The sequence below is a fragment of the Hemitrygon akajei genome, chromosome 17, assembly GCF_048418815.1.
Source record: "Hemitrygon akajei chromosome 17, sHemAka1.3, whole genome shotgun sequence".
Taxonomy (NCBI): domain Eukaryota; kingdom Metazoa; phylum Chordata; class Chondrichthyes; order Myliobatiformes; family Dasyatidae; genus Hemitrygon; species Hemitrygon akajei.
Window position 1 is genome coordinate 7811867 of NC_133140.1, and position 19250 is coordinate 7831116.

At 37.9% G+C, this 19250-nt stretch overlaps 1 protein-coding gene across 3 annotated transcripts in view; it reads right to left on the bottom strand.

The window, feature by feature from the left end:
- The window catches only part of bbs2 (Bardet-Biedl syndrome 2), a 136792-nt gene that overhangs the window by 55228 nt on the left and 62314 nt on the right, over nucleotides 1–19250 (bottom strand). For all 3 annotated transcript variants that reach the window (XR_012101867.1, XM_073069629.1, XM_073069630.1), the window contains exons 8-9: nucleotides 18043–18129; nucleotides 391–526 (exon numbers count right to left, since the gene is read on the bottom strand). Coding sequence is in view for 2 of the 3 variants with exons in the window: in XM_073069629.1 (XP_072925730.1) it covers nucleotides 391–526; nucleotides 18043–18129 (223 nt within the window). In the remaining variant the exon portion in view is untranslated. The remainder of the gene's footprint in view (nucleotides 1–390; nucleotides 527–18042; nucleotides 18130–19250) is intronic.

A 19250-nucleotide genomic window follows, 5' to 3' on the forward strand; every position in this document is an offset into this window, starting at 1 on the left:
ATATGAAAGTTTCCACATGAAAGGATGGTAGACTTTCAAGTTAACTATAACCAGAAAGGGCACTGAATTCAGAGATGGAAAATGGATTTATTCCAAGTAACTCTTTTTAAGACTACAACAATTAAAAGGGAAAATAACTCTTTCTGTACCATACAGTTCCCCCATTCACCGCTGTCCTGGAACCAGCAGTAGTTCGGAATGAACAAACTCAGGACAGTTTGGGAATTCAAAAGCACTCTTCTGATCTACCAGGGAGACCCAACCTTTTGCTCTTAAACAATTACTTTTCTCTTTCAGTTACTCCCTTTCAAAAACTTACATTATTATGATTAATGCCAAATCACTGGTCCAAAGACACACTACAGGGAAAAAAAAGTGAACTATATTTACCTTCTCCTTCTGTTGAGCAGCAGATTAGCTGTGTCTGTCCATCCATCCTGTAATCTTCCTCCACAATTCCAGCAATAGAGGAGCTAAAGTTATCTTTAAAGATGACTTCACCAGTGCGGTCACTGCGTGCGTCAATCTAGCAAATACACATTTGGTTAATTATCACAATTATCATGAATGGCAATGACACATTTGCAGCTCTTTTAACACATTTACTCTTACTTAGCACAATGAACTCCTTTTCTCCTGAAATAAAACAATCAAATATATACAACACAAGACCAAGGCTACATTCACACTACGCCGGATAAATCCGTAACCGAAGCTTTTTACCCTCCGTCCACACTAAAATGGCGTTTTCGTCCCCCGAAACCGAAGCTTTTCAGAAACACTTTCCAGGGTGGGTATTTTTGAAAACGCTGCTCGGGCAGATCAGTGTGGACGGGTTAACCGGAGACTTCTGAAAACGCTCATACGGCAGCGTGCCACTTCATTGTTTCCTTGAACACAACCTAACAATTTCAGAACAGACAGCAACGAGACTGAAGCCAGAAGAGTTAGAAATGTAGTCACCAAATACTTAGACCTATAACTTACTGAGTAAATAAATATACTGTACTCATTTTGCCGTTTTCTGTCCTTGCTCGTATGAAGGAGGTTTACCTATTTATGCAAGTACTTCTCTGACAATAGATGTGTAACGCCTAATGTAACACTGTATAGAAATACAAGATAATACTGATGCAGACATGTTTTACCCATTTAACAAGGTGCTTTATTAATGGAACAGAGTTAGTCAGTTTTTCAATGTTTGTCATCAGCCAGGTCATACAGTCCGTGAATTCCCTGTCAGATGCCTCCATACGCTTCAGTATTTGTTTTTTTACTTTTAAATCTTCCTGCGCGAGAGCCAACAGCTGCCCGTCGTTCAAGTTTTTCTAGTCTGTAACTGAACAAAGTCTTTCACAGCGAGATTCAACACCAAACATGTCGCTTGATTTCGGTAGATGTGTCCTGCGCATGCACAGGAGGAGATTCGCTAAAATCTCCGGTTCAATGTGGATAGAGATATTTTTTAAAACGCATAGTGTGGACGCCTATCGTTTTTACGCGAAACTGGTGTTTTCAAAATTATCCGGTCTAGTGTGCATGTAGCCCAAGGAGGTATAAAAATCAGTTAAATCAATACTTGTACCACGTAGAGTAGTGTGAAGCACAGTTGCAAAAAACATTATATGTTGTTAATGAATGAGAGCAACAAAGGTAATTGCCAAGGCGGTGGAGGAAATAAAACTGCTCGATCAATCACCTCAAAGATACTTTCAGGGGTTCTCTGGGGTTAGAACACAGAACATTAGAGCATAGTACATGCCCTTTGGCCCATGCTGATGTTCTAACCTTAAAATTATGCCCCCTCGTATAAGCGATTTCTGCCCTGGGAAGAAGTCTCTGGCTATCCACTTGATATCAACATTGAGCAGAGAGATCGGCTTATACGAGGAACACTCTCTGTTGGGTCTTTGCTCTTTTTTAAAAGAAGAATAATAGATGCCTCATTGAAAGAGGGTGGCAATTTGCCGTAATTAAACGAGTCAGATAATACTGAAAGTAACTGAGGAGAAAGAAGTGAAGAGAATGATTTATAAAATTCTACAGGGAACCCATCAGGTCCAGGAGATTTCCCTGAGGACAGTGCAGAAATTGCAAAAGATATTTCTTCTGATGATATAGGCGCATTGAGTTTGGCTTTGAAATCAGATGAAAGTGAGGGGATATTCAGATTCTGTAAGAATTGATCAACAGAGATATTGTCATTCAGAGATTCAGAGGAATAAAGCCGAGAATAAAAATTTTTAAATGTGTCATTAATTTCTAAATGATCCGATGTAAAGTCTCCGTTCTCCTTCCGGATCTTTGTAATATGTTGTTTGGCTTTGGAACGCCTCAGCTGATTGGCTAGGAATTTACCAGACTTATCCCCATGAATGTAAAAGCGACTCTTGATTTCGAGAAGCTGGCGTTCGACAGGTTGAGTGGGCAGAAGGTTAAATTTAGTTTGGAGTTCAACGCGCTTCTTGTATAATTCAGGGTTCTTAGTTTGGGCATATATTTGATCCAATTCTTTAATCTGGTTAATGAGGTCTAATCGATCTGCACGGGATTTTCTGTTGAGATTTGCTGTGTAAGAGATTATTTGACCCCTCAGATATGCTTTCATGGCATCCCAGACAATCTGGGATGGCACTTCAGGTGATGTATTAGTGTTAAAATAAAAGGTTATCTGATCCTTAATAAATTTTACAAAATCATCATCCGATAATAAAGTTGAATCAAACCACCAGTGTTTATTCCTCTGAGGGAGACCAGGAAAGTTCAGAGAGAGGGTAATTGGGGCATGGTCAGAAATCAGTATACTCTGATAGTCACAAGAGTGGGCAAATGGGATAAGTTGGTTATCAAGTAAGAAATAGTCAATTCTAGTGAAGGTATGGTGAACATGTGAGAAAAAAGAATAATCTCTCTCCGTAGGATGGAGGAAACGCCATATATCAGAGATACCAAAATTAGAGAGAAACGACTGGATAGCTAAGGCAGATTTAGTAGGTGATCTGGTAACAGAGGACGATCGATCCAGATTAGGATCCAACCAACAGTTGAAGTCACCACCCAGTATAAGAGGGTATGAGTTTAAGTCTGGTAGTGAGGGGAAAAAACCGTTCAAAAAAGTTAACATCAAAGTTGGGGGCATACAGGTTTGCTAGTGCAACTTTAGTGTTATATAGTTTACCAGAAACAATAATAAAACGGCCATTTGTATCAGATATTTTATTATGGAGTTCAAAAGGAATATTTGAGTTAATAAGAATGGAGACTCCCCTAGCTTTAGCGGCAAAGGATGAATGAAAATGCTGACCCGCCCACCTTGACAGAAGCAGGGAGTTATCAAAACAATGAATATGAGTTTCTTGAAGGAAAGCAATGTCTGCTTTGAGTTGTTTGATATCTGAGAATACCTTCCTCCTTTTAACAGGGTGATTCAATCCCTTTACATTCCAGCTCACGAATTTAAGTGCACTAGCCATTATCAATTACTAATGCATAAAAGGCAGCAGGCTTATAAAAAGTCAAGCAGTACAATAGCAGTCTGGGAGCAGAGATGTAAACATAGATTCGTAAAATCAAAACATATACATGTCCTGAGCAATAAAGAGAAACAATAAATACAGTGAGTGATGTTGGAACTGGAAAACCCACCCCAGCCACACAACCCAAAACTAGACTGCTACCAAAACAAGTAGCTAGCTCTACCAAAAAAATTAACCCAAATACAACTTCCAGATCTGTGTCATTAACAGCAGTTCCGTATAAATACTATAGCAAATAGTATCAAGTTTATGCACTAGAAAACATAACTACAGATTAGAACACCTTCTGCAGGAATATAAAACTTAATACAGAGAAAATCGGAAGAAAACCAAAACTAACCTACCCGCAAAAAATTATAGAATAAAGTAAGAGAAAGGGGAAAAAAAAGATTTAAAAAAAGGAGAGGAAGGGGAAAATTATAAATTCAAGACGAATATTTATCAACCATTTACAGAGAGGAGAGAAAAAATTCAGAGATTAGAAAAAAGGGGTGAAGAAAAGAAAAAAAATAAAAAAAATAAATATAAAAAGAAGGAAAAATAAATCAGCAATTAAACTGTGAACCAACAAACAGGGAGGCCTTCACTAAAGACTTCAAACATCCAAAACAAGTTAGAGTCAGTTGTAGAACTCTGTAGATAAAGTTATACAAGAATAAAAATAGATTACACACACACCAAATCCAGGGAGAGATTGTCAACAGCCCTTAGAGTTTCAATGAATAATGTCTGAGTGATTCAAGTAAAGTCTGAGTCCAGAAAAAGTAATTTTACTACGAGAAGTACTTATCCACCATTTTAGGAGGTCCGATCGGGTTCCGAAGATGACTGGATAGCCGGAAGACTTGCCACAAATGCTTCAGCTTCCTTCACTGATTTAAACCACTTGTATTTTCCAGTGTTAAGCTTGATTCGTAGATCGGCAGGAGTACGAAGAGAGGGTTTAAAACCACGATCAAAAAGCACTTTCATTGCGCCTTTAAACTCAGCGCGCATCTTTAAGGTCTGGGGTGCAAAATCTTCCACAAAGCGAATGGTTGTATCCTGGAAAGTAAAAGAACCTCTGCGACGTGCCTCAACAATCAGACTGTGTTTTACCTGGTATTGATGGAAGCACAAGATTACTGGTCGCGGGCGGGAGCCCAGAATTCCAGGGGGAACGTAGACCCTGTGTGCCTGTTCGAGCTCAGGTGGGTTCGGAAGCAAATCTTTCCCGAATATCTCACAGAGAAACTCGGCGAAAAACTTCAGTTGATCCCTGTTCGGAGGCCTCTGGCAATCCAAGAATTCTAAGATTGCAGCGTCTGCTGCGATTTTCGAGATCCACCATTTTGGAAAGGAGTTTGTTACACTTTTCCTCTAAGCTGGAACAGAGAGTCTCCAAGTATCGAACACGACTTTCTAAATCTTCAGAAGTTGAATTGATGCGAGATAAGTGTTCAGCATGTTTGTCCACTTTATCGTTGATCCGATCCAGTTTGTCTTCCAATTGGTTGAAAGCGGTTTTGAATTCCTTTAAAATTTCGTCTCGGAGCTGTCCGAGCGCAGCCAGGGTCTCGTCTGAGAGAGCCGTAGCTTCCTTTCTCCCGGATTTAGAACTCTTGCTAGACATTGTAAGTTAGATGTGTTCACAGGCAAGTAAGAGATACCGAAAAAGTTCCCAACTAAGGTTTAAAAAATGGAGACATTTAGTGCAAAGATAGCGACAGTAACGGAACAAAAGTTCGGAGCAGCTAAACAATCACCATCTTACCGGAAGTCAGATCTATCTCCCCATTGTGATAGATGTAACGATGGAGAAGCTTCACTAATTCATATGTTTTGGACATGTCCAAGTCTTGAAAAATACTGGAAGGAAGTATTCCAAACTTCCTCTGTATTTTTCAAAGTAAATTTTAAGCCTAACCCTTTGACTGCCTTATTCGGTATTGCTGGAAGAAAAGATATTATTTTGGAGACATCTGTTTTGCACATTTAGGCTTTTATTTCTCTTATAACTAGAAGGGTGCTCTTGCTTAAATGGAAGGATGTTGTTCTGCCTACTCACGCTCAATGGTTACATGATGTTATGTCATGCTTCAATTTAGAGAAGATCCGTGTTCAATTTCTGAATCTAGTCAAGACTTTCAAACATTGTGGGGACCATTTTTGAACTATTTTCAAAACCTTTGATTTGCTCTTAAAGTATAGATGTTGGCTAATAATATATTTCAGTATATGATAAGGATATTTTTCTTTCTTTCTTTCTTTCCCAAACAGCTTCGATCTTGGTAGTGGGCTTAGATTCTTTTTTTTGTATAATAAAATTATCACATTTCAATATTACGATTTAATTAAATTTACATGAATATACGGTAATGAGATTGCAAGTATGATTCAAATATAATGCATTTGGTATTATTTTATTCTTTTTTGACTTATATCTTCTTGTACTCTGCATTCTTCTATGTAGAAATTAATAAAAATATTGAAAGAGAGAACTCGAAGGTGCATTCCATCAGGTCCAGCAGATTTATCCACCCTCAGACCATTAAGCTTCATGAGCACCTTCTCAGTCGTAATTTTCACTGCACACACTTCACTTCCCTGACACTCTTGAACTCCAGTATACTGCAGATGTCTTCAACTGTGAAGACTGATGCAAAATACGCATTCAGCTCCTCTGCCATCTCTGCATCTCTCATTACAATATCTTCAGTGTCATTTTCTATTAGTACTTTATCTACCCTCAACTCTTTTACTCTATATACTTAAAGAAGCTTTAGTACTTTTTTGATATTAGTTGCCAGCTTCCTTTCATAATTCATCTTTTCCTTCCTAATGGCCTTCTGAGTTTCCTTCTGCAAGTTTTTAAAATCTTCCCAATCCTCTATCTTCCCACTAGCTTTGGCTTCCTTGTTAGCCCTCTCTTTTGCTTTAACTTTGGCTCTGGCTTCACTTGTTAGTCACGGCACAGTCCTTCTTCCATTCGAATATTTCTTCTTATTTAGAATATAATACTTGCACTTCCCTAATTTTCCACAGAAACTCCAGCCATTGTTGCTCTGCTATACTTCCTGCTAGTATTGGCCAGTTCATATCTCATGCTATTGTAATTTCCTTGATTCCACTGAAATACCGACACATTGGAATTTAGCTTCTCCTTCTCAAATTTCAAAGTGAACTTGATCATATTGTGATCACTGTTCCCTAAGGGTTCCTTAACCTTAAACTCTCTTATAACCTCAGGGTCACTGAACAATGCCCAACCCAGAACAGCCGATCCCCTCGTGCAGGGGTCACCAACCTTTTTTTGCACCACGGACTATTGACAATATTCTTGCGGACTGGCTGGGGGGCGGGGGGGGGTGGTGTGGGTGTTAATATCGACCAGAATATAGGTGACAAGTCAGCTATAAGTCACTTATAAATGGCTAATACACTTAATTTCGTTTCTAAAAGGGGTTATCTAACGGATTTAATATTAAATACACAGCGCATATTTTCCTCGCATGAACATAGTGATAAGTCAATTATAACTCACTTCTAAGTCAATAGCGTCATAACATTTTAAGTAATGTTTGGATATTAAACACACTGCATATTTTCCTCATATGAACATATAAAATAATTGCAACACACCAATGAGAGGGCAAGGTAAGGGCCGGAGGTCCCCGTGCCAGGGTCGCAGTGGCCGCAGTCCACAGAGAGCAAGGAGTGCAGCAGGGCACGCGCCCACCCCCTCCTTGTAGATAGGTAGGATCTATCGGCCAACAAAAGTTTGGCTCAAGAGTTGACTTTCAGTAGATCGCAGCGAGGTAGCTGCTCTGCTACTTACGAAACCCTGAGCCCAAATTAGGTCGTTTGCGAATATTTTACCACCGAGTTCCCCACGAATATTCGGTATGCTAAACAGGTTTAGAGGCGGTGCCCATCTGTCTGCACTCCAGGCCGGTAGCAATGGCCTTTCTCACCGGCCGGTTACCCGAGGCCAACCAGTGATCCCTGGCACGAGGGTATCACTGCGTTTAGGTGACTGATGACCTCACATGGGTAATGTCTTCGCATGCGTAATGACTTTGCGTGCGTTCAAGTTCAACAGTGGGCGTGACAGGGAATGAGGAAAGTTGCAGCTGACTCATATAGTTTCATATCGACAAATCATATTGTTTCCTCAATAGCATGTGCTTTGCGGCCCGGTTGCGGTCCGGTGATTGGGGACCACTGCCCTCATGGGCTCAACAACAAGCTGTTCTAAAAAGTCATCCCTTAGATATTCTACAAATTCTCTCTCAAGGTCCAGTACTGGCCTGGTTTTCCCAATCCACTTTCATGTTAAAATCACCAACGACTATCATGACATTGCCCTTCTGACACACCTTTTCTATCTCCTGTTGTAATTTGTAATCCACCATCCCAGCTGCTATTTGGAGGCCTGTATACAACTGCCATTAGGGTCCTTTTACCCTTGCCATTTCTTAACTCAACCTATAGAGACTCTATACCTTCCAATTCCATGTCATCCCTTTCTAATGATTTAGCATTACACCTGTCCTCGTTATATGCGTCTTCAGACTACGCGGATTCACAGTTATGCGAGTAACATTTCTACTAATGTCTCCTTATATGCATCCAAAACTCAGAGCCACGCGAGGAACTGCTTTCCCGCCAGTACAAGTCACGTGCGCGTGCCTCACAGTCTCACTATTTGGGATGAGAAGCGCTGCTTTCTTGCTGATACAAGTCAAGTGCGCGTGCGCGTCACAGTCTCATTCCCGCCAGTCTCGCATTGGTTTTGGCAAGCTGTGGATGCGCGATCTTGCACTCTTAGACTTTTGTTGGTTTTACCTATGGAGCAGTGATTTTGTGCTTGAAATATTTAACTATGCCTCCTAAGCGTCTGATTTCATGCTCTGGGCCATCAGCCGAGCAGCAGAGAACCGCTTTAACACTTGAAAAAAAGTTGGAAATTATAAAAAGCGCAGCATCAGGTGAAGGTAACACAGCTCTGGGACGCTACTGCCGGGAACAGAATCTTGCCTTTAAAGTTCTTCTGTTGCTTGACAATGCGCCAGCCCATCCTAAACATTTGGGCAGCATTCATCGTAATATAACAGTGCGTTTCCTGCCGCCTAACACAACATCGCTGATTCAGCCAAAGAATGAGGTGTGATCCGCATTCAAATTTTTTTTTACGGCGAACTATCTCTCAGATGCTGCAAGCAACAGACGATTTTGAAAATCCCAGGAGTTTACCAACGGTGAGGGAATGGTGGAAGTTGGAACACTTGGCACAAATGGCGATGGACACGGACCAAAGTTTAGAACAGAGTCAACATTTCAGTCATTCCCTGCCGTCAACCCTTCTTCCCTACAAGCAAATTTATGCTGAGAAACAAAATGGTGCCAAACAAACAACCCTCAGCACTTTCTTCAAACCTGTGTCATCTCCTGCTGCCGTTCTGTGAGTCTTCCATAGAAAAAAACCATAGAACATTACAGCACAGAAACAGGCCTTTTGGCCCTTCTTGGCTGTGCCGAACTATTTTTCTGCCTAGTCCCACTGACCTGCACCTGGCCCATATCCCTCCATACACCTCTCATCCATGTACCTGTCCAAGTTTTTCTTAAATGTTAAAAGTGAGCCCGCATTTACCACTTCATCTGGCAGCTCATTCCACACTCCCACCACTCTCTGCGTGAAGAAACCCCCCCTAATGTTCCCTTTGAACTTTTCCCCCCTTCACCCTTAACCCATGTCCTGTGGTATTTTTATCCCCTAGCCTCAGCGGAAAAAGCCTGCTTGCATTCACTCTATCTATACCCATCATAATTTTGTATTCCTCTATCAAATCTCTCCTCATTCTTCTACACTCCAGGGAATAAATTCCTAACCTAGTCAACCTTTCTCTGTAACTCAGTTTCTCAAGTCCCGGCAATATTCTTGTAAACCTTCTCTGCACTCTTTCAACCTTATTAATATCCTTCCTGTAATTCGGTGACCAAAACTGCACACAATACTCCAAATTCGGCCTCACCAATGCCTTATACAACCTCACCATAACATTCCAACTCTTATACTCAATACTTTGATTTATAAAGGCCAATGTACCAAAAGCTTTCCACCGTCTGCCATGGTCCACTACTCCACTTCATTCTCGTCGGATTCACGCCGCCAACCGCCATTTCTTCTCCTTCCTCACGTCCAAGAAGGATTACAAGCTTGCTCGCTTGCATCCCACGAGGACAACTGACTTCACCCCTTGCTGTGCTCGATGTCCACCTTATCCACAGAAAGCTGCCCGACACCACAACAACCACTCATCTCCCGGAGCGAACACACCTGTCGTTGTTAGTGAGCACTGTACACCCTAGTATGTTAACTTTCTATGATTTATTACATTGACTATTACCTTAAATTGATGAAATATAATCTAAATGTTGCCTTGTGGTACTGCTTTAGTGTCGTATTGGTACGAAAATGTGAATAAATTACAGATAAAACATATTTAGGAAGCCCTCTGGAATGCATCCCAATTTTCTCCATTTAAATAATTATTCACATTATGCGATTTCACATTATTTGTCGACTGCAAGGAACATATCCCCCACATATAACGAGGATAGGGTGTATTTCTTATACACAGGGCCACACCACCCCCACTGCCTACTAACCTATTTTTGCGATACACCGCATATCCTTGGGTATTCAGTCCCCAATGGCAGCTATCCTTTAGCCAAGTTTCAGAGATGGCCACAACGTCACTCTTGTCAATCTGTAGCTGAATTTCAAGATCATCCATTTTATTTCTTATGCTGCGTGCATTCAAAATATGACACTTTCAATCCAGTATTTGTTGCTTTCTGTTTTATCTGCACCATGCCTCTGTTGCCCTATAAATCACCCCACTGGCTGTGATCATGCCTCATCTCCTGCCTGTCCTTTCTATCATCTCTGTTGCACGCTATCTTTATTTCCTGTTTTCCCCTTCCTCAGCCCTATCACTGCGGTTCCCATCCTCCTGCCATATTAGTTTAAACACCCCTTGACAGCTCTATTATTATGATTTGCCATTTTGCAGCATATGGAGTAAGTTGCATTCTTAGCGGCTCTCTCTCTTAATATATTTTATATCCCACTGACAGATCCCTTTTAGCTTTGATGATTTATTACTTCTGCTGAAGGATTTACAACTTAATTACAATGGTTGAAAAAAGTCATTCTGGTATAAGTGGCAAGACTTTTCCTGAAATGCAGCAAACGGAACAAACCAAGAAAACGAGGAACCTGTTACTTTAGCAGGAATATTTTCTTCAATACAAGCCATAAAGTCGGAATTTGGGTCGCTTAATATTAAAATTGATAAGCTGACCGGTTCAAACGGGAAGTTTGAATAAGCTTCCCGGTTCAAGACTCTCTGAAAAATTTGGACTCTCAGCTTCAAACACTTCAGCAGACTACAACCCGAATTGGGAATGAGCATGATCTATTCAAGCAAACTATTAAAGATCAAGGAATGAAGATATCTTCGATGGAAAAGAAAATCAATGAAATTACCTTGGAACTATCTAAAACAAAGAAAAAAATGGTTGATTTAGATAGTAGAGGGCGTCGGAGGAATTTGCGTATTCTGGGACTGCCTGAAAACACTGACGCTGGAGATCTGTTAAATTTCTTCTCAGATATGCAGTACTCACGTTTTTCTGAGACCCTGGAAGCTAGCCCCTTAATTGACACAGCCCACAGAATTCCATTTTCTCGGCGTTCATCCGAATTACGTCCTCGACCAATTGTACTTTCTTTGCATTATTACACAACTAAAGAAGCTAATCTTCGAGAAGCCAGAAAGAAGCTGAAGTTAATCTTTAATTCAGTACAAATTTGTATAACTGAAGACTATCCTCCTGAAATCTTTGCCGAAAGAAGGAAATACTGAGAAGTTATGAGTGAAATGTATAAATTAGATTTATACCCCTCCCTTTGCTTTCCAGCAAAGCTGATAATTTTTCCTGAAAAATCTCAGTCACTGAGAATCTACTCTCCCCAGGAGGGATGGGAGTACATTAAAAATCTTAAAGTTACGCCTACTGAATAAAATATTAAAGTTAACCCGATTACTCAATAGGTAATTCTGAAGTATTTGTTGTACGAGTTGTTTATGGATCTTCTGAGTTAAGTTTATCCTATACTTTTTCAGTCTTTGGTATGGGACGTGGCTGATTAAAATTTTTTTTAACCTATTAATAATTAGTATATATCTGTTTTGTAGGGAACCTCTATAGTATTGTACTCTAATGGTCTGCTAGGACCTGTCGTGTATTAATCTTTTTATTTTTATTTTATTTCAATACTAATATAGTTTTAGGTCTTTATTTATTTATTTATATATATATACACACACACACACACACACACACACACACTCATTTACTTTTCTTTTTCGAGAGAAAGAATATTGTTTGTAATATTATTTGCTTGGGTTTATTCTCTTTTTTTTGAATATGTGTTTGAGATATTTTAGCTGATTCTAAGATGGCCATTGTTGATTATGCTTTTATTACTGTTAGACATAACATTATATTAGTTGAATTCTGCTTGTGCCTTTTATTATGGCTACTTTCCGTGGGATCTTTGCTTTATTTTAATATACGGAGCTGCAAGATGGAGAATAGGGTCAAGGGTTATTAGTTTAACATGTGGCCACCCTATTGATCGCTGAATTCTTATCTTTTGGGAGGCGGGAGGGGGGAGGGGACTATTAGTGTAGGTTTTTTTCCTGATTGGGCAGTTCTTTTGATGGATTTTTTTCTCGCAAATGTGTTACTCCTTCTGGTTGTACCCGTGCCTTTTGGTTTAATCTGTACTTGCGTAACATTTCTTTTATATAATATTAAATTCAATTCTAAACATGGATGTTAATAAAATTAATATAATATCTTGGAATTGGAACGGTGTCAATCACCCTATTAAGCGTAAAATGATTTTTACGAAATTAAAAACACTTAACACAGATATTATTTTTGCGCAAAATCATATATGGAAGAAGGATGAGGACAGATTTTTCCACTTTTGGAAAGGACCTCTGTACCATTTGTTGTCGGATGGTACAATAAGAGGTGTTTCTATATTTCTTAGCCCCAAAATCCCTTTAGTACACTTTAATACTACTACTGATACAATTGGAAGATATTTAATTGTTCCTGGTTTATTATGCGAGCAAAAGGTAGCTCTGGTGTGTGTATACGCACCTAATGTAGATAATTCTGATTTTTTTAAGAAACTTTTTTCTGAGTTACCGAATCTGAATGAATATAAGTTGATCATGGGTGGTGACTTTAATTGTTGTTTAAATCCGGCGAATGACAGGTCATCAACCAATCAGTTGCTTCCTAATAAAGCGGCGGCTTGTATTAATTCTTTTTTTACTAGAATATGGCCTGGTCGATATCTGGAGATATAAACACCCCGATGATAAAGATTTCTCTTTTTTCTCACACGTTCATCATAAGTATTCTCGAATTGATTACTTTTTTTTAGATACATGTCTGTTAAACTCCGTTGCTGAATGTGCGTATGACATCATTGCGCTTTCAGATCACACGCCTTTAAAGTTAACCCTTAAGCTTTTGGATAGATTTTTGAATCTCACAGTGGAGACTGAATCCCGTATTGTTACAGGATCCAGCTTTTGTTAATTTTATTAAGGAGCAAATTTCTATATTTTTTGTATTCAATACAACTGAAGGAATGTCAAATTTGGTTATATGGGACACATTGAAATCTTTTCTTAGGGGACAGATAATCTCATATTCAGCTGCTTTGAAAAAGAAAACTAAAGTGGAATTGTCAGTGCTTATTAATAAAATTAAACAGATAGATAAAGCGTACTCAGTTAAACCTACTGAAGACCTATATAAAGGGTCGAACTTCAATCACAGTATGATTTGCCTCTGACCTTTCCCATTGAACAGCAAATTTTTAAATCTAAAAGTTTATTTTATATACATGGGGAAATATCTGCTAAGCTTTTGGCGGGTCAGTTAAAGGCTGGGATGGTCTGAAGACAGATTTTTAAAATTCGTAGACCAGATAGAACAGAAACTTTAGATCCTTATGAAATTAATAAGATATTTATGGACTTCTGTTCTAATCTTTATAAATCTGAATTCTCTGATAGCACTATTATTATGAATAGATTTTTGCAAAGGTTAAACATACCTTAAATTTCAATTCAAGATGTTGATATGTTAGATGCATCTATTAAACAAGAGGAGATAACCAAGGCTATATCCTCTATGCAATTAGGTAAAGCTCTGGGACCTGATGGTTATATGGTAGAATTTTACAAGACTTTTTATGAAATGCTTATACCACATCTTCATCAAACATTTACCGATTCTACATCCTCTGGGAACCTTCCTAAAACTTTTTATGTGGCATTAATTTCATTGATTCCAAAAAAAGGAAAAGACCCACTGGAATGTGTATCCTATAGATCTATTTCTTTATTGAATGCAGATTTTTAAATTCTCTAAGATTCTAGCAAATAGGCTTGAGAATATCTTGCCTAATGTTATCTCAAATGATCAAACAGGATTTATCAAAAATAGGTAGTCAACATTTTAATATTTGAAGATTGTTAAATATCATTTATTCCCCCTCAGCCAAAGAATCTGAATGTATTGTATCTTTGGATGTAGAGAAAGCCTTTGACAGGGTGGAGTGGCCTTATCTACTTCAGGTTTTGAAGAGGTTTAATTTTGGTTTGGGATTTATTTCCTGGATTAAATTGATTTATCAGGCCCTGGTAGCTGCGGTTATAACTAATAATCTAAAATAAGGAGACTTTTGTTTATATAGAGGAACCTGTCAGGGTTGTCCCCTTAATCCTTTATCATTTAATTTGGCTTTAGAACCACTTGCTATTGCTCTTAGGGATTCTAATTCTGTGCAGGGTATTAAGAGAGGGGATAAGTTACATAAGGTTTCATTATACGCGGATGATTTATTAGTTTACATTTCAAACCCTAGGAAATCTATGCCTTTTATGTTATCTATATTTGCAGAATTTGGTATTTTCTCTGGATATAAACTTAATTTACATAAAAGTGAATTATTTCCTATTATTATTCTGTTTATTATGATCAAATACCTTTTAATATTGCTAAAAACTGTTTCACTTACCTTGGTATAAAAATTCCTAAAAATTTTAAAGACCTATATAGATATAATTTCTCCCCTTTAGTTAATATACTCAACAGATGCTTTCTAAATGGTCACCTATGTCGATGTCATTGATAGGTCGAATAAATGCTATAAAAATGGTTATTTTACCGAAACTTTTATATGTATTTCAAGCAGTTCCCTCTTTTGTTCCAAAAACATTTTTTGATAAAATAGATTCTCTGATTTTGTCTTATGTTTGGAATAATAAATGCTCTAGAGTGAATAAATTTTGATTGCAAAAACCAAAAAAGGATGGAGGACTGGTCTTACCAAACTTTAGATTTTATTATTGGGCAATTAATATTTGTTACATTACTTTTTGGATTTATGATATAGATGACCAGGATCACCCTTCATGGTTACAGTTGGAGGAGAATTCAGTAATGGGGTTTTCTTTAGCTTTTTTATTAGGAGCTCCCCTTCTGTTTTCGCTCTCCAGAATAGGTAGACAAGCTCTCAAACCTATTGTTAAACATACTTTAAAAATCTGGTTTCAGTTTCGTAGATTTTTTGAATTAAATGATTTTGTACTTTCTAGTAATATTTATTCTAATTTCTTTTTTAAACCATCAACTCTGGATAAGGCTTTAACATGGAAAATTAAGGGAATAAAAACTTTTTTAGATTTGTTTTTACAGGACTGTTTAATGTCCTTTTCACAGTTAATGGATAAATATGACATCTCTAATGCACATTTTTTCAGATACTTACAGGTTAGGAACTTCTTACGTGATTTTTTACCAAATTACCCCTTAGCCTGCTCTTTAAATTTGGCTTATGCTATTTTTCAGCTTAAACCATTTCAAAAACAATTAATAGCTTTCATTTATAAACAGTTAATGAATGCTCACATGTCGCCTAATGATAGGGTTCAACGCACTGGGGAAACAGTGCTTCAACATTCACTTTCAGATAATCAATGGAGTAAAATTTATTATCTAGTCAATAATTCATCTATCTGTGCATGCCATACCTTAATTCAGTTTAAGATTGTACACAGGGCCCATATGTCCAAAGATAAATTGGCGCATATTTTTCCTAATCTGTGACAGATGTAACGCAGAAGTGGCTACTCTAACTCATATGTTTTGGTCATGTGTAAGCTTAAATAATTTTTGGAGGGATGTGTTTGGAATACTGTCTGAAGTTATAGATGAGGATGTTCAACCCAATTCACTTACAGCAATTTTTGGGATCATTCCAGAGGAAGCAAGCAGAGTTACTGGCTAGGAGAGCTATCTTGCTATACTGGAAAGACTCTAATCCACCTACTGTTTTTTATTGGCTCTCCTCCATTATGTCATGTCTAAGCTTGGAGAAAATTAGAAGCTGGACATTTGATACATCTTTTAATTTTGAACAAGTCTGGCGACCCTTTATTCAATACTTTCACATGATTTTATTTATTTATTTATTTATTTAATTCTCTTTAGGGAAAATCCTTATCTGTGAAGGTTCGGAGATGACTGGAAGGATGTTTCTTTTTCTCTTTCTCTTTTTTCTAATTTTATCCTCAAATGGACTGCCCAATCTTTCTTTTCTTTTTTTCTTTGTTTCAGTTTAGTTAGTGGTTTTTTCCCTTAAATAAAATTTCCAATCTTTTTCTTTACGATTGTTAAGAGGAGTTGTAGTTTTTTTGATTACATTGTATATATAACAGCATAACATTTTACCTATCTGATTTTGACAATATATACTTTCTTTTTTACTGCTGTTTATATGTCTTTTGTATTATCTGTTTGCTAAACTTCTCCTCTGATTTGTATATTCTTTACTGGAAAATCAATAAAAAGATTGAAAAAATGAAATGACAGCTCTATTAAACCTGCCTGCTAGGATATTGGACTCCTTTGGGCTGTGGTGCAACCCGCCCTTTTTTGTACAGGTCGTATCTCCTCCAGAAGAGGCCCCAGTGATCTGGGAACCCAAAGCCCTGCCCCCTACACCAGTCTCTCAGCCACACATTAATATGCCTAATCATGCTATTCTTGCGCTCGTTGGAACGTGGTACAGGCGGCAATCCTGAGATTACTATCCAGGGGGTCCTGATTTTCAGCTTCCTACCCAACTCCCTGAATTCTCTCTTCAGGACTTCCTCCCTTTTTCTATTTATGTCATCGGTACAAACATGTACTAAGACTTCTGTCTTCTGGAGACACCTGAGAAAGCTAAACAGGTTTTTAACACTTGATAAAGTGATAATTGCTTCACGAGATGGCAATATATTCAATTAAGATAAAAGGTAGACAAAAAAACATGCTAAACGAGCAACTAGTTATCTTACAAGAGTCTGTGAGTGTGTGGGGGGGGGGCAGAATGGAGTGGTTCAGTAATTATGTAATTCATCATTTAAAGGTTATAAAAAGCAACTACCAGGGATCCCTGTGTTTGATATGACCTGACTTTATAGACATCCAAATGTTGCAAATGTTCCTGTACACTTTTCAAGCAAGAACTAATAATAAAGTATTTTGTGGTATTGATTAATGACTTAATGGAGGATATATTCCATTAGTTTTATTGTGGTAGTGTTCGGATGAGTATCAATGCAATGAAATTAATTTTTGTGAGTGTCGGTAAAACAATGTGATACGAGTTACTTTGGAAAACACACCTTTTTCAGTTATTGAAAAACCCAGGAACTGCTTGTAAACCAGAGTCAAACTAGGTCAGTGCTCTCAGCCATCAAAAACCTGTGCAAGATTGGCTCAAGTAGTACTGTACCAATTCAAACTTACATCAGATCCTAGGTATTAGCTATATCCCTTCATAAATGCCTTAAATTATGTCAGAGTCCCAATATATCATATTTCTCAGTTTGATAATCTCAAATTGTATAATTTAGATAGCAATACATCAGTTTTGTAACAAGTCCTCTGTCAGATTCTAATTAAATCCACAGACAGTAAACCACTGGTCGTAACTTTCATATAGCCCTTGAATTAATGTATTGTTTTATCACAAAATCAACAGCTGCTCCCTGTTTTATAAGGCACTAAATCATTGTGATGTTCTTTCAAAAGACTCTGAACAACAGCTCTGTTTACCATATATAGCAGTCTGATTCATGTGCCAATAGACAATAAAGCTAGACAAAAATGCTACATCATAATAACTGACAGATATTAAAGGAATCCAATCCTGGGCTGAGCAAATCTTTTAGTTCTGTGATTTCCCTTGTGGTTTCTGATATGATGCAAAACAATATGAACCTTAAAAGTGATTTGCCATCTTCAAACAAGCAACTTTACCTTTTGCATTTCCACTTTTAACTGTGACACACATACAACTATGACTCACCTTCCCATTTGACCAGCCTGTGATCAACTCACAAACACCATCCGAGTTCAAGTCAAAAGCATGAATACTCATGGCGTGATTTTTAGACTGCAGAAAATGAAAAGCATAGGTAAGTCAAGTTAGTTAAATCAGAAAAAGGTAGTCTGATTAAAAAACATGGAACTGGATTTCTGCCCTTGTGACTTGGCTTTATTGCTTCCATTTGAAGAACAATCTTAATACCAAACCTGATCAAGATTATTACTAAATAACATTCTTTCTTTTCCAATGTGGTACAGAGCAATTTATCATAGGTACCCCAGACTGCAGGGTAGCATTTAAAATTCTAAATTTGAGATTGTATTCCTCCCACAATTACTTTGATTTGCTTTTCTGCTCCCTTGTCCACAGCAACAAACTCACATTAACATTTGCAGTTAATCTCTGATACTCCATTAGTCAAGTGGTGAACCAGTTCCTGCCACTAGATGCTACCTTAGCATGTGGAGCTTTGCTATCACACACAGTAGTTGAGATGAATAGTTCAGCTGCCTTTAAAGTAGTCAGGTAGCTACAAGATAAATAAATGCATAGCAGGAATATTGTTAGATAAACTAAAGCATAAAACAACTTCTTTCTTGTGTAGTATAACAAATAATTACTATGGGCCACACCAGATAGCCACACCTGGCATTTTGAAGTGCTCTTCAATCTCTTGAAACTAAATTCAAATGAAAATCCATAAGAAAGCTGATCTTGAAGAAGGTGTTTCAGCTGTTGGTATTTTTGGCAGTTCTAACATGATTCAGCAATACACTTGTTACACTTTCATTACCCTCCCAGCAAATGGTGACACAAGAAACTACCGATGATGGAATAAGGAATAACAAGCGCCAGATTATTAAACAAACTTTTTTTTGTAAGAGAGGCTCCAAGAATAAGCATGAAATTATAAACCAGTGAGCCTAACATTAGTGGTGGGCAAGTTATTGGAAGGCATTCTAAGGGACTGGATATATAAGTATTTGGATAGATAGGCACTGATTAGGAATCGTCAACATGGCTTTGTGCATGGTAGGTCATGTCTAACTAATCTTACAAAGATTTGAGGAGGTCACAGGAAAGTTGATGAAGGCAGATGCTGCCTACATGAACTTTAACAAGGTCCCAGTCAAGAAGGTTCAGTCACTAGGAAGATAAGGAAGTAAATTGGATTAAACACTGAAGAG